Raw genomic sequence first — 16,371 nt, forward strand, 5'->3', positions numbered from 1 at the left:
TCTATTTTGCATTGATTATATTTACAGAATACAGCAATATTGAAAAGTATTTCTAAAAATATTAAAAACTGTATACATGGAGAAGATAATGAACTACTAATAATAACTACTGACATGCTCCTCTACTGTAGCCAAAAAACATTTCATATTTAAATAAGATCCACCAGTCTCTGGAAAATAAAAAATTGCTTAACAAGAACTTGTTGATATTCAAAGCTAAAGCTCAACACAGAACACTAGAGGAATATGAATAGAGTACGATGCGTCTCAACGGCATAATTTAATATCAGTTCTTCAGTGACACACACACACACACACCCATAGCACATATGAAACTGTAAATTATGATCACACTATTATGACAAACAAGAAACTTAAAGTTAAGATCAACTTTACAATATGAAATAGAAATGTTTAATAGTTTAATGACCTGAAAATCCAACTGAACATAAAGAATCAAAAAATCATTTGCAGTTATTTAAATGTATTTCGTGAATTCCCTTTTTTGACAGATTTTTATGTGAGACATTAAGCTGGCATTCATCACACGTTATTCCACTAGATAAAAAAGTACATAATTCCCACAGAACTTGATGAGCCAATCATAGAGCTAATTTTACAAAAAAAACAGTAAACATGTAAAGCTTTTCAATTTTGAAAGCAGAAGCCCTGAGTAATTTTATAACTCATACAAAATGTATATTCCTCTCATCTATTAGAGTATGTAAAAGTATTCATTTTCATTAACTACAAACCTAATGTTTAAAAGCCATCAATACACACAGCACTATTATGGCATAAAAATTAAATGCAGGTACATCAATTAAAATAAAATAAAGAATTTACAAAAACTTTAGAACTTGAAAATATGCTAAAATTATTCAGCAAAATTATTGTTACAATATAATTCAGAACATGTACATATGATAATGTAGACATGATGGCCAATTTACAACAATATTTTTCACTTATAAAAATAAATATTAACATATTACTGAGCAATGCTAAAACCCAAAATACACAAGAATGTGCATAAACCTAAAATACCTACAAAACTATATCAATAAATATCATAACAATATGTGTTTTGAATAACATAAAAGTATTCACATAATTTCAATGGTCAAAAGCAAAATACAAATCCAAATGTCTAAATGATGCATAAGTAGAGTTCACTTATTTTAAAAAGGTAAAAATACCTGTCCTTATCAAAAAAAAAATCTACAAAATCCCACAAATATACACTACCATTCAACTGCAAAAACCAAGAATTTTTTATATAGAGCTAAGAAAAGTTACATCTACATTATGTGATTCACTAAAACATCTACTCAACATCAAATTACTCACAAAGTATTCAAAACATAGCATACTCTGTAGAGACACAATCTTGTTCATGTACACACACAATACTATTCGCACTCTGGAACTATAAAAATATGGGTTATATATTTGTTGGATGGTTAGTACAAGTGGCACCGTTCGCCCGCGAGGCACCATTTCTCTTCCCTGTTTACTCTCACAAAGCAAGACAAACATGACGAAATTCTTCTCGAACACGTTCCACATACCTTTCTTCCTAAAATGTTACAAACCAAGCAACAGATTTCTCCATATGTCACATAGAACTGTGGCGAATAACGTTGATATTGGGAAAATGAGTTACCATAAAATAACCTAAAATGAATATACATCTTATGAATAAGTCTCAGAACTGTTCTAAAAATATAAGAAAAATAATTCAATTTTCAATTAAAATAAGTCATGACAACCACCATATAACATTATCATTAACACTTTTTCTCAAATTAACATTATACATTTTGAAATTAAAACTTTTCTTTAATTACTGCAATTTAACTTTTCAAGTTATTGATTCTCATTGTTATTTACTAGGTTATCTTAAAAAATTCTGTGAATGTATTTTAAACCCAAAACCAGTTGGATAACCTTCCTTACATTAGATTAAATAAACACTTCCATTTTACCACGGTAAATAAGAACATAAGCAAAACAGAGAATCATATTTACATTGTCAATATCCAGATGATTTTTTTAAGTGAAAATTCTTAACAATCGGTAGTGAGAGTCAATGTTACGACATAATCAGAGCGTAACAAAAGTGTAATGCTCAGAGGGAAACCATCAGTAGTGAGCACTCGATGGCAGAGAGGGGAAGGGACTCAAGAGTGGGGTGATCGATAGTATGTTTACATTATAGAACACTTGCATATTTGAGCATTTGCACAATAGCATACTTGCTCAACTCGTAAACTTACTTAACTCAAAAACTTGCTAACTTACAAACATGCAAACATTCTGATAACTTTATCTGTGCAATTTTTTTTTTTTATGATCAGAAATTGCAAAATTGTTAGTGACACAGATCTTATTATCTAATTCTTGTTTTGTGTTATGTTCTAAATAGTTCTGTATTGACTGTCTAAGTCCAAAAGGAGTTTCATTGCCATTCTTGCAAAGTTGAATTTTTGATACCACATCAGAGATTTGACCATCAAGGTAGTGTTCCTTTTATATTGCATAGTTATATTGTATCTCAAACACATGATATCAAACCTTAGAAAAACAAAACATCTCCAAATATATATCTAATATGTTATTTAACTGAATCATAGTTTTTAAAGGAAAGTTCTAAGAATCCATGACAAATGAAAGTATCAATAAATATAAAAATTTAGATTAGGGTTGCTAGTGGCTGCTTGATGATTGTTCTGTCTCATCACATTAAATCTTTCTGTAAAACTACACAGTGTTGAACCCTATATTTACCATTTAAAAATGTAAACTAGCAGGCAAAGATGAGCCAAACAAACATTTAACTATAAACTGATGAAAGTATACTTTTTGTATAAAATTAAAATGTCTGTTTTTTTAATGGGCTGGAAGAATATTCACATGAAAGTAAGTGGCTGAAGGAAATTGCCACTTGAATTTGGACAAAAACTGCAAAAATTTTAGATGAAGACTACTTGGTCTACATTCAAGAAGATATTTTTGTAGCCCAGAGACGACTCTAAATGCCCGAGATTAAATTTACTGTTCCAGTGAAAAATAAGCTTTAAACTGTCCACAATAATTTTGAACTCGCATAATATTAAAATTAAGATCAGTAAAAAGTGAGTTTTGTATTATTTATGATTATGAAAAGAAATATGGATGGTTGTGACTATTAGCTTTTTTTTTTCTCTGGTTTTTAAGTAGCACCAGGCTAGAACAACAAAAACTTAACATAACTGAATCTCAAAAGATAGCATGCCCACATTAGATAACATATAACTAGATTCATGTCAACAAGTGAATAAAAAAAAAATACATCAGTAACTTTTAATTGAAATAATTTTTTTTAAAAGATCTCCAAAATGATAAATTAAATAAAATCCAGAGTATACTGCTGTTTTAGAACCATACCTAAATCTGCATAATATATATAAATAAAATACTTATACATACAAAACCCAAAAATAACCTGTTAATAACAGATGACAAACTAACCAGGACACATTATGGTAACTCATATTAACAATAATTTTGTAAAAACAAAGAAATTACAAATCTCACACATTGTGTGTACACATTAATAAAAATTCTAATTGCACAATGTATTCTTTGACTTAATTAATTCTAGCACTCAGTCCATAGATAATATAAAACCATTAGCACTAAAGAAAATTAAAATCTACTGTTAAAACTATGATATATTTCAAAAACTTAAAAAAAACCTTGGATGGTTGTTCAATAAGAAATTCAGTAATCAAAGACTTTCAAATAAAAAACTACACACATTGTAGTTGAATGCTAATATCCAAGCTGCAGCAGGAGAACAAGTCAACATACTGGTTATATTAGTAAAAAAGGCATATCTCCAGAAGAGCAAGGGTCAAAATAAACAAGATACTAGTTTGAAGAAAGAAATAGTACACATAAATGGATGCAACTGGCATGATCGAATTATGACTAAAACAAAAATTTTAATGACTCCCACACCCACACCCTCATCGGGACAACAACTAAGCACCATTACCACGATCTTTATTCCAAAAATTACCAACCCACTGAGGCTTCAAAATGAACCACAGACATAAGCAACAGAAGACTTACCACCAAGCCACCCACAAGTTTATTTTCCTATTATGTATATCTTTGATAAAACAATTAAGGGCAACAAATGGATAGTTCTTAAAAAGACACCACACTTTACAACTACAGTAACAACCCTCTTAAGAAAATTCCCTGCATAATAAGCATAAAAAATTTAGCACTTGTCTTATTAGTATTACATACAAATTTTAATATTTTTTCCTATTTATAAATTCAAATTTCTAATAACCTTGGAAAACTTCTTAACAGAGATTCAAATAGGATTGTATGCAAAAAACAAAATATAAATGTGCCAAACACTATTGCTAAATGTTAGTGCTAGCTAAAGCTGTGTATTTGATATATCGAAAGTACATAACATGTCTGTTGGCACCCTTGACGTGGGTAAAAAAATAACAAATCATTCCGTTTCTTACCATTCTAGTGTTTTTCCGAAGAAGATACATAGTCCTACAATATTTTAGTTGCCAACTATTCAGTGATGACAAAACCAAAAGTGTTTGCTATAGCTAAGAAAGAGTTAAATTAATTTTATTCGTAGCTAGGAATCCCAAAATTACACATTTTCAAGTGGCAAAAGAATTGTAAATAGCCATTACAACTGTAAATGTCTTCGTCACAAATTGTGAGTGAATTTTACAGAAATGTGATGGTGTGCCTTTAAAGATGAATAAAACAGAAGCTATAAGCATGACAAAGTTGAAAAATTGTTGGCTTACCCAACAGTGGTTTTCACATTAAATTTGTTTTCATAGCTTGATGAGTCCATTGGTAAAAAGTTCACACAATGACAAGGGCAAAACTGATATTTCCTGCTCATGTTTATTCCTTATGCCCCCTTGAAAAACATTACAACACAGTTCTACTGTATATATAAAAAAAATGCTAACAAGGCTATTCTGAGAAATGCAACACATGCATGGTGCATGAGATACTATGTGCAGGTGTCCTACCAAGCCCCTAGGTGTCATCTTAAGCCACACTCCACATATGACCCAAGCGCCTGTGAGGAACTGTATCTCAGCAATAACTGCGACACGGCGCACTTCGGCCACCACTGTCGCGAAGTGGCACTGCCATCTCTCTTGAGAGACTTCTACATGGTCCTGAGGGCCAAAGAATGCTACCTTGGCACTTTCTCTGGATGCTCCCAATATGTGAGATAAAAATTGCCTGTTTGCAGCAATCACAAAGGTACAAGACATCTTCTAGCCAAACCCCACAGGTATATAAGCTAGTCAGCTGATAATTAGAGAACTCCTTCGGTAGCAATACTAGCGAGAGCGACGAGTATATCTGTGCAGTAATGATACCAGCGAGGGTAACCAGTCCAGATTGGTTTGGTTAGCGTTACCAGTGATCAAAACAGGGTGACAAGCAATGGTTTGGTGAAGGCTTCGTGACCGAGTGGAAGATGTGTAGCAGTGTTGCGGTGCAGTGCTCAAGTGAGTAGTGCAAAGAAGTGTGTTAATGAACGGTGCAAGAGCAAGACTAACGATACAGTGAGTCACTGCTGAGCTCAGCTCCAGTAAAGGGTCTACAATATACTATAATTTAACTAGGTTGTGGGGATAGACATTAGACTGTTTATAGTTCAAGCGATAAAGCGTAAATATTAATGTAAAGAATAAATAGACATAAATTTAATTAAACATGCTATCCTTCCGAACCCTGCTATCTCAACACGTAACAATATGTTTACGTTATGTAAGTCTACACTATGTTTATGTTACGTACGTCGTCTACACTATTTGCATTCCTCTAAGAATGGATGTCTGGAATATCTCTTCTATGACATCAAGTTGCACTATCGCAACATTGTGAAGTGCACAAAGGATTTGTGCAAAATTCGGGGATGTTTGCAAATGCACATGACAGTGATAGTTCTTGCGGTAGTTTTCACATCGTAGAGGAGTACATATTCTAAATTGTTGCCTCTCTCTTGCGGGAATCAGGATTCGGGGACACATTTTTTCCGGTGGTATTGTAGCTATATAAAATAATGTAGTAAGAACTCCTGTATGCATTTGTTGCATACATAGAACCATTTCCATGTGTTTTTCTGGTCTTGAACTCATATGTTGCACAGGTACATTGTATATTTATGTCTAAGCTGCTCCTGTACCTAGCGTAACGATCAGGCAAGATTAACTTTAAAAATAAAGGCATTAATGCCATGCTAAGATACATGATGCCTAAACAATGAAATCTACTTAATCTATCTAGATATAATATAATCAGAATATGCAGTATAAACATCTGGCATTAAAATTTTAAAATTTTTTACAAACATAAATTTCAACAAATTGTTTGCACCAAAAATTTATTTCACATTATTAAAATAATAGTATAATTGATTTTGTGAGCTCTTCCTATAACCTCTGTAAGTGCTTGGTACAGAAAATTATGCTTTTACGCTCCAAAGTTAGCCCAGATATTCCGATTATCTGCAAGAACACATATAACCCAACACATTTCAGGATAACTAAATCGGCTAACAGCTAACAGTGTTTGATACATTACAATATCTGATAGTTTTCTGAAGTTGGGAATTACAAAACAGTATAGATATGTTTGTTATTCTGGAAAAACAATTTTACATGTATCAAAGGCACTTCAATTCAAATGAATATTTTGGATGCATCGTACTCATTATTCAAGAATGAAACTTTCGCTCCTAGTTCCAACTCATCCCAGAGGAATATGAGGGGAGAAGTGAAGCCCTCCCTCATTAAAAAAGAGTCGATGGGCTGCATTAAAACTCTGTGGGAGTGCCCCCCCCCCCCCAACCCAAATAAGGGATGAGGGGGAGGGGGAGCAACCCTACAATGGTGAAAATTGGACTTAGAATAATTTTCGCAGCTGGTATGAATTGTGGATTGTGCTTAGTTGTAGTGTGTGTCTGCTTTGGCATAGCAAGCATAGTGTGTGTACCTTTAAGATTCCCCTGCATGCAGTGAACTGCGGGTCCGTTGCCTGATGATCTATAATTCACGAGCTACTACTGAATTGAAGCAGTCATCAGTAAAGGAAAATAAAAATAAGATAATTTACTAATAGCCAGAACTACATAAAATATATTATGTATGAAATATTATGTGTACAAAACATTGAAATCAGAATGTATGGTATATTCACTGCATATGTAACATAGATTAGTTCCCTAACTGCATATGTAACAAATATTAGATCACTAACTGCATATGTAACATATTTAACCAAAGCAATCACAATCCAAATAAAACTATGTGAATCAAAACTTTAAGATAACATGTGTACATATCATAATGGACAGTTACCAGATTCTACTAGTGGCAGCTGTGTACTTCATGTCTATTTAAACGTTCCTTCTATGGGGCTACGCACTGTCCTCTAAACCATTTAAGATACAGACCACATGAATCTCACTTAAAACTGTTAAGTTTAATTGGTAACTGTGAAAAACAGCATCTTGTGCAACTAGCAACACAATACAATTATGATATTTAAAAGATATCTAGAATGGTACTGTACGTGAATTGTAGGTTATGAGGGGAAATTTTAAGAGGCAAAGAGTTCCCAGATCTCTCATGAAAGGTCAGCAGGCTTAAAAAGAGATCCAGCAATGTAAATAGGAAATATCACAGGACCCCCAAAAGAAAAAAAAAACATGTTAAATTGGACTTTTTACTGCATTTTGCTAGTTTTCTTTATTATTTCTACCTGCTTTTAAAAAATCTTCAGAATCTTATCAGATTTTTTTTAAATTTTACCAGAGTTAAAGAAAATCCGACTTCCATTTGACTTCAATTATCCAAAGCTTTGCACACCAATATTCAAATTCAGTGTTCCTTCAGGGAAGCTGAAGGGGACCTTTAGGGAACCAAACCAACTGGTGGCAGCAGTGCCCGTGGATTCCTGCAGCATCACCCAGGGACCACAGCTCTTAGCGTCACATTACTCATTCCCAAATCTACAATTCCTACGCATATAACTGCTAGGAAGGCTAGAAGTTATGTTTAGGATAGATGTTTAACGTCTGTTCAAAATATTAGTTCATACTCACAACCAGTTATTTGCAGGCCTGTGCAAATATTCAAACTTTCAAATATCAAAATGAATAGTTTATTATTCCTATTTGATATGATTTTGAATACTAACACTTAGAAGGAAAAAAAAACAAATATTCAGTTGTTTACGAATACAACTGTGCGGGATCTCGAAAGTCTGGAAAAATTTCAGGACCACAGAAGATTTTTTTCAGTGAGTGGGGACAAAATTTCCACAGTATTTTCATAATGTTTTGGGGTTATTTACGTGGAGTTTTTTTGTTACATCTGGCCATATAAATTTTGAGTAAACTAATATAGTAAAGCCAAATTTAACACAATTCAGAACCATTACTAACACATCAGCTAAAGTATTTTACGAGTTAGAATATATTACAACTGACAGCATACTTATAAAGATAAATATGTGTATGTAAAAATATTAAAAAAAACACTGCAAAAAAAAGGAGGGGGGAGTGGGTTTAAGTTGACAGTTTTCAGATCAGAGGGTAGAAATATCACATGCCAGCTCCGTGATTAGTTTCCTGGTGGAGAAGAGAAAAAAACTTGTATAGATCTAGTGGAATGCATACTCAAGCAAAGACTCCTAAAGCTTAACGTTTTTCTGGTGGGTAATAAACAGTGAACGACAGACAACCGGATACACGTCAGTTAAAACAAGCCAAAAAGTGTAATCCATGAATGTTAATATGTATATATAATTATTTATTTTCACATAGTGAAAAATTCAAACAGACAAGTTTTAAATTTTTTTAGACCTAAATCGTATTTAACTATAGATTAAAACTGCTCACTGTACATTCTTTTAAAACTCACCCTCTTGAAGGTACTTCACACAAACTGCAACTGCCTTACATGTTCTCTTTGCCGTTTTTTTTTGCAGTTCATATTTTGATTACCAAGAAAAATAATTATTTATATCTTCCTTCAAAATTTAAATATTTTAACAAATTTTTACCTATAGTAATTGTAGCTGACTTAACATAACCAACCTATCAATTAGTATATTTATGTAATTTCCCAGAAGCCAATAAACAACACATTAACTTTTTTATTCTACATGTATTTGTATATATGTGAAAAAAAAAAATTTAGTGGGATTATAATACTAACAAGTTAATTTTCAATATTCGTATTCAAGAATTTGAGATTCGTATTCGATTCAAACTAAAAAAACTAATGGCCTAGTTATTTGCCCAATATTAGTAATAAAAAGTCCTACATATAAATAAAAACATTTTTTTCCTCGCAAGACACAAGATTCAGATTAAAAGAGTACTAAAAACTATACTAGCTACATAATTTTAGCATAAATTCAGCCAAATTTAGATACTACATTTCTACATGAACTAATACTTAGAATCTATTTCCCGCTCTTCTGTCCTGCCCCACATTCACATACAAAAAGGCAATTCAAATATTTTCTATAATTTAGTCTAACCGGTAGACTCATGTTTCTCCAAACTATATTTATACATATATATGTATTACACATATTAAGCTTAAGTTTCTTATTGAACAACCTGCATGTATGAAATAAGCAGGTGCAAAAAAATTTAGATTAATGTGCATATTTGAATATATTATACAGAAATTGATAATTTAAAATATTTTAATGTAACTACTACAGATGGGTTGATTATATAACTCTTTGATTCTGGTTTAAATATTTGTTTTCATTCTTATTACAAATATGATTACAATTTTTGTGGATTCAATCAGATGGCCAATCCAAAGAACATTACTTACATCATCATACATGGCTCAATCAACTATTATAGTCTGTAGTAAGAATTTCTATTGGCCAAACCACCTAAATTACCCTTCAAATTTTTCTTCACCTGTGACAGCATTACCTGTGCAAAAATTTCTGCAGAATATCATTAAATATATGTTAGTAAAAAAAAAGCTGGGGAAAACAGCAGCCCTGTATATTATTGTGTGATTTTCATTAACACGGTGAGTACATCATGTCTGAAAACATAATACCTGATGTGCCAAGGCAACAAACATTTGAAATGAACACACTGAATCTCATGAAAATAATGTATGATTTATAATTACAGCAGGAATCAACACAATCAAGGGATTAGAAATTTAACATGATTCATCCCTAGTAAACACCCATCAATCCATATGCATATCAAACCTCTGTGCAATTAATATTGTTACATGTGTACTAGAAGGCAAGGCCACGATGCCTGCCAGGCACCTGAGCGGGCCTTCCAGCGAGTCTGGCCAGCATAATGCATGGGTGTTGACGTCACGCATGCCACAGGTGCCCGGCCGGATTACAAGGGTCTCCCTACCCATCCCCTCAACACCCCACTCACCGTCCCGCTTCGGACTATTGTCACTGCAACTTTTAGCGGCCTGGGAGTTCTACAAATCTTCAGAGGATGGCCCTGTGCTTGGAGGACGTGACTTGGGGCCATTCTCGATGTATCGGGCGTCAGGTCGGTTTGGGATGATGTGACTCATCACACCCGCTCTCGTCCATTCCGTAGAACCAGCAACGCCGGCTTCGGCAGGAGTCCTGAGAGTTCGGAGAGTTCCGCGAGTGAAGGGAAGTGCAATGTCCGTAAAAATGGCGAGAGACCCCGTCGAGAGCGGCACGACGAGGAGCAACGGAACCATGAGAGTGCAACTAAGTGGGGCGAGGCTGTGTGTAAGGAGAGGCGCGAGGTAAGAGACCAATCACTGTCGAGCCTAGCTCCAGTGAGGAGTGCGAACTGTAGTACTTGACAGACATTAAGTGACTTGCGAATAAACATTTTTAAGTGCAAGTGATAGGTGATCGGACATTTGTAAGTACAATTATTTATTGGTAACATAAATATTAGTAATTAATAAAATCATAATAAAACATAATAAAACTTAATTGGACTATCCCTTACAAAAGCAGTTCTTCCCACATAAGTTTGTAACATTCTTGGTGTCAGAAGTGGTACAGTTTTTTTAACTAACATTTATAAATAATAAAACATTTTTTAAATTCAGTTATTCGAAAATTGAGTTAGTTTAGGAACTGTAGTTAGATTTTAAGTGTTGTAATAGTAGTACAGTTAGTGTTAGTTTTTAGTAGAGGTTTAGGTAAGCTCGTACGGGAAATTACATTGTAGTGCAGAGTAGTCATAAGACAGTAGTAATTGGCTGGTAGTGTATGTAGACACAAGAGATGGCGGCCAACGAACTTAAAAAAAAAAATGGCTTTTTTGGCTAAGATAAATAATTAAATGGAGAGTAACCAAGAAGAGATGAAGAATAAAATTGATAAAAGGCAAGAAAAGATGAAGAATAAAATTGATAATAGCCAAGAAGAGAAGAAGAATGAAATGAAAAACTGCCAAGATGACGAATTAAATGAATAACTGCCAAAAGGAGATAAAGAATGCTATGAAGACTAAGATTGAAGACATGAAGAACCAAGAAGAAATGAAGAGGGGCCAAGAGGAGATGCAAAATGTAATAGTTGCTGTTCAAGAAGAAATTATGAAAATCGACAACACAAGAATTCAGTTTGAGGGTAATGGAGCAGGATACTTAACGGTACGTAAAAGCTGTAACCAAGGAGTGTCGATGGATGGTCAAAGAAGCCTCAACTGCCACGAACCATAAAAGTTTCTCTGAGGATGTTAAGGCGGAGGGAACATCCAACAGCCACTTCGATGGTCAATCTTCGTGGACAGTGTACAGAAGACAGTTCAAGGCAGCCGCAGAAGTAAATGGTAAGGGCGAGGAATAAAAGGATATGGCACTCATCTTGGCCCTGAGAGGATCTCCATTATAGCTGCTGCAGACCATACCAGTCCCAGAACAGAAAGACTATAGAGTATTAGTAGAGACCCTTGAGCTGAGGTATGGCGACTGACACATGGGCGAGGTGTACAGAACAGCCCTGAGGACACGCCAACAGTGATCTTTGAAAACACTCCAAGAATTCAAAGCTGACATTGAGCTACTCATGCACCTCACCTACCCGGAAGCTTTAACGGAGTGCCGCTAGCATCTAGTCACTAGTGCTTATATAGAGTTGCAGAGGTTCAGCATACTCTTCGTTTGGCCCAGCACAAGAAGAGCTGTGAGGCCTAAGTACATTTCCTGCAGTGCCTCAAGAAACACAAGCATCAGGACAAGGAGAGCTGGACTGGAGCCCAACAATTGAGCAAATGCCAGAAACACCACTAATGAAGTAGATATTCTCAGGGCATTGAGTGACACTCCAGGTAACCACGCCCATGGTGCTTTGTCTGCAATGAGCCAGGACACATTCAGTGGGACTGTCCGACATGCAGGAAGACATCGCAGCAGGAAGAGAAACAGGAAGATCAACAGGGAAACGAGCAGTAGCTGGTGTGAGGAGATAATGCCAGCTTGAAAGCAGCACAGCAGCAAGATCCTGACCTGGCACCCATGATAAACTAGCTAGAGAACGGTACTGAATGCCCATCATGGCTGTCAAGTGACTGAATGGCTGTAAAAGCTTACTGAGCACAGTGAGATTTTTTAAGGATGGTAAACGGGCTGCTAATGAGGGCATGGCATGGGAGAGTCCAAATGAATAAGTAGTTACCATGCAACTACTCCTTCCAAACAGTCTAGTGGCAGAGGTGTTGAAGGAAATCTATGATGGTACCTATAGTGGTCATCTACGGGTAAAATAAACTGTAGTCAAGATCCTTCAACACTAATATTGGTTGAGATGTCTCCAGAATGTGGAGGCTTGGTGTACACAATGTGAAGCATGCTTGGCTAAAAAGGGCCACAACACCGGAGTCATAGGAAAATGAGGGCCTACAATGTAGGGGCCCCCACCCTTGAGAGGATAGCCATCAATATCGTTAAACCATTTCCCAAGACTAAATATGGTAACTGGTATATTCTGGTAGCAATGGATTACTTCAGTATGTGGCCAGAGGCTTATGCACTTCCTAACCAAGAAGCCAAGATGCAATAGTCAACAACTTCATTTGTAGATTTGGGGTACCAATGGAGCTTCAATCAGACAAAGGCCGCAATTTCAAGTCAACAATATTTCTGGAGGTGTGTCAGTTCCTGGGAATAAATAAAACCTGGACTTAAACCCTACATCCTCAGTCCGATGGCATGGTGGAGAGGTTCAAAATCACTCTGAAGGAACACCTTTCAAAGGTTGACGCTGAGCATCAACACATCCATTTGTTCCAGATAGCAGATAGGTCTGCCATCCATGACTGCACTGGGCAGACCCCTGTGAGTATTGTGTTTGGACAGGAGTTGAGGCTGCCCTGTGAAGTCAAGTTTGGTCTTTCTTGCAGAGAGCCGACCAGCATCACTGATTACGTGAATCGTCTAGAGAAGTGAATGGCACTTACAAATGAAGAAGCCCGCAAAAATCTTTGATTAGCGACGAACCGAATGAAGACGAGGTACGACCTGAAGGCTAACTCAACCTGATTTCAGGAGGGCGATTTGGTATGGCTGAACAACCCGCAATGAAGGAAGGGCAGGTGCCCTAAGCTTCAAGCAGTGTGGGAAGGCTCATATGAAGTCTTGAAACGACTAAATGATGTGGTCTACCGCATCCAGACAGGAAAGAGAAGAAGGATGAAAGTGTTACATTTGGACAGATTGAGGGAATATGCCGGAAGGGAGATGTTACCTGTTCGGGATGAACTGCTTTAAGGAGGGGGCAGTGTTACATGTGTACTAGGAGGCAAGGCCGCGATGTGTGCCAGGTACCTGAGCGGGCCTTCCAGCGAGTCTGACCATCGGCCCCGCACGGGCGCTGACGTCACGCAAGCCACGCATGCCCGGCCAGATTTCAAGGGTCTCGCTACCCATCCACTCCCCGCTCACCGTCCCGCTTCGGTTTATTGTCACTGACACTTTTAACAGTCTGGGAATTCTGCGGGCCTACAGACGATGCCGCCATGCTTGGAGAACAAGACTCGGGGTTATTCTCAATGTTTCGAGCATCAGGTCGGCCCGGGATGATGCGACTAGTCACAGCTGCTCTCATCCGTTTTGAGAAGGATGCTATGGTGTATATAAACAGTGTCGCCAGCTTCCACAGAAGTTCTGAGAGTTTGGAGAGTTCCGCGAATGTAGGGAAGTGCGACCCCCTCGAGACGGGACCGTGAGAGTACGACTGAATGGCGTAAGGCTGTGTGTGTGAGGACAGGCGCGAGTTAAGGGGTGAATCACTATCGAGCCTAGGCAAACTGAGGAGTGCAAACTGTGGAATTTGACAATATATTGAGTGACTTGCGAATAAACATTTTAAGTTCAAGTGATTGGTTATAGTCATTTTAAAATACAATTATTTATTAGTAATGTAAATTTTAGTAATTAATAAAACTGTAAGAAAACTTAATTAAGCTATTCCTTACGAACCCAGTTCTCCCAACATATGTTTGTAACAATATTAATTCCACTATTTCACAGCTTTTTTCTATGACACTACAGTACTGCTTTCTTGTTCGCCATAAGATCCAGAGGAGTCATAAAGAACAGTATGTGAAGTCCAGTGTGGGTGAGCCAGATCTCTCAACGCTAAGTGCGCCACGACAAAATACCTCAAAGGGCTTGGAACATTGGTGGATCGTCTTGACAAAGACACACGCCTGTAACACGAAGACAGAACGCACTTTTCGAAAGAGGAACAACTACTATAAGATTTTCTTCGAAAAGCTGGCCTTCATCCGCTCCTTGGCAGGGTTAACCTTTATCTTCAGCTGCTGGATGAGATCGTAAATCTTCACAGACGGACCTACCTTCATGCCCACCAAGTCAATGATTTCATCTTTGGTTAGCGCAAGCAGTGCATTTCCATCTATTTTCTGAAACAACACATGGAACATTGCATATAAAAGAAAACATTTCTTTAAACAATGCCAATACAATAAAATTATGTGAAATTAAAAATTACTAAATTATCAAATTTATGATCTAAAATACTAGATCACAGCACTTAATGTCTTCCAACACCAAAACGGAGCTTGCATTTGCTTTCAAGCTAACTGAATGACTCTCAGCAGTTTAAAGTATACTAGTATTAAATAATGGGTGCAACATTCAAGTAACCTCAAATATAAATTTTCTACTTTCAGCTTCAGCAGCATTGTTGATTCTGAAATAAACTGTTATGATCTGTCCCCCACCCCTATTGTTTGCATCTTGACTATTTGGTTTTTCTGTACTGGAAGAAGTATAAAGAGCTTGTTTAAAGCGTGACCCCTGCAAGGTTTGCCATCAGTGATGCAGCACTCAAAAAAACACTCCTGCTAGAAAGAAGTCTTCCACAGCACAAAAAATGTCACAGTAGTAAATAATAGTTACTGAATCATGAGAGCCAAAGGCCAAATGTCGAATCCAATAGAGAAGGTTGAAGAATCTTCTTCCTGTTTATTACGAGCCTGGATTTTGGATATATAAACCTATGGTCCTGAAACTCAGCAACAGAAAGGGATGCAGAGTCTGCCAGTCGACGACTGCCGACAAACACCCGAAGAGAAGACCGCCCTCGCTGTGCTCCAGGATGTTGCTTGACCTGCTGCCGCACTGCCCAGTTCACCACTTACGTAAAGGATGTATGGTATGTTATCGTCATTTGACATAAGCATTGGTGATAGGAATAATTTGTAGCACCTCGAGTGGGACTAAAAATATTTTGCAAGCTTCAGTGATTGAATTTCTTTGCATGAGGAATGCTGAAGGGACTTAGTCGATTTGTTGAAGAGATTGAATGACCTATGCTTAACGACTGACGTTAGGACTTGGAGTATTATTAGCATGAGCGGTGGTAACATTCCTGAGGGTCTTTAATTCTGCCTGAGTTGGGTGTGAATATACTAGTAGTTTAAGTGGATATGTATGAGATGCAAGTAGCTTAAGTTACAAAGACGTAAGGAATACTACTAGTCATTTTTGAGTTGCAATGACCTTGCACTATAACATACTGAAGTTCCAAGAAGTTTGAACGAAGTTTACGTTTGTGTTTACAATAACTTACGTAAGCCACGTAGTGGACTTGGATGTATGATTGGATAGTTATATGATTATCTCGTCACTGCTGGGCAAAAATCCACTTGAACTTTGTCACTGAATCATTCCTGCCCCGAGTTTGAACTGCTTGGAGCACTTTGCCAGTTATAGTTGCAAGCTGTGTAGGAAGTGTATTGGCAGCCCTGACCTGGTGACAAGCTGGCTCCCATTGAAGAGT

General features: G+C 36.5%; 1 protein-coding gene across 3 annotated transcripts in view; it reads right to left on the bottom strand.

Moving 5' to 3' along the window:
• Positions 1–267: 267 nt before the first annotated feature.
• Positions 268–16,371, bottom strand: part of LOC134531097 (polycomb protein Sfmbt) — a 225,055-nt gene continuing 208,951 nt past the window's right edge. For all 3 annotated transcript variants that reach the window (XM_063366638.1, XM_063366639.1, XM_063366637.1), the window contains exon 16: positions 268–14,989. In XM_063366638.1, the coding sequence (XP_063222708.1) occupies positions 14,819–14,989 (171 nt within the window). In that variant the 3' untranslated portion in view covers positions 268–14,818. The remainder of the gene's footprint in view (positions 14,990–16,371) is intronic.

The sequence above is a fragment of the Bacillus rossius genome, chromosome 3 (assembly GCF_032445375.1).
Source record: "Bacillus rossius redtenbacheri isolate Brsri chromosome 3, Brsri_v3, whole genome shotgun sequence".
Lineage (NCBI taxonomy): Eukaryota > Metazoa > Arthropoda > Insecta > Phasmatodea > Bacillidae > Bacillus > Bacillus rossius.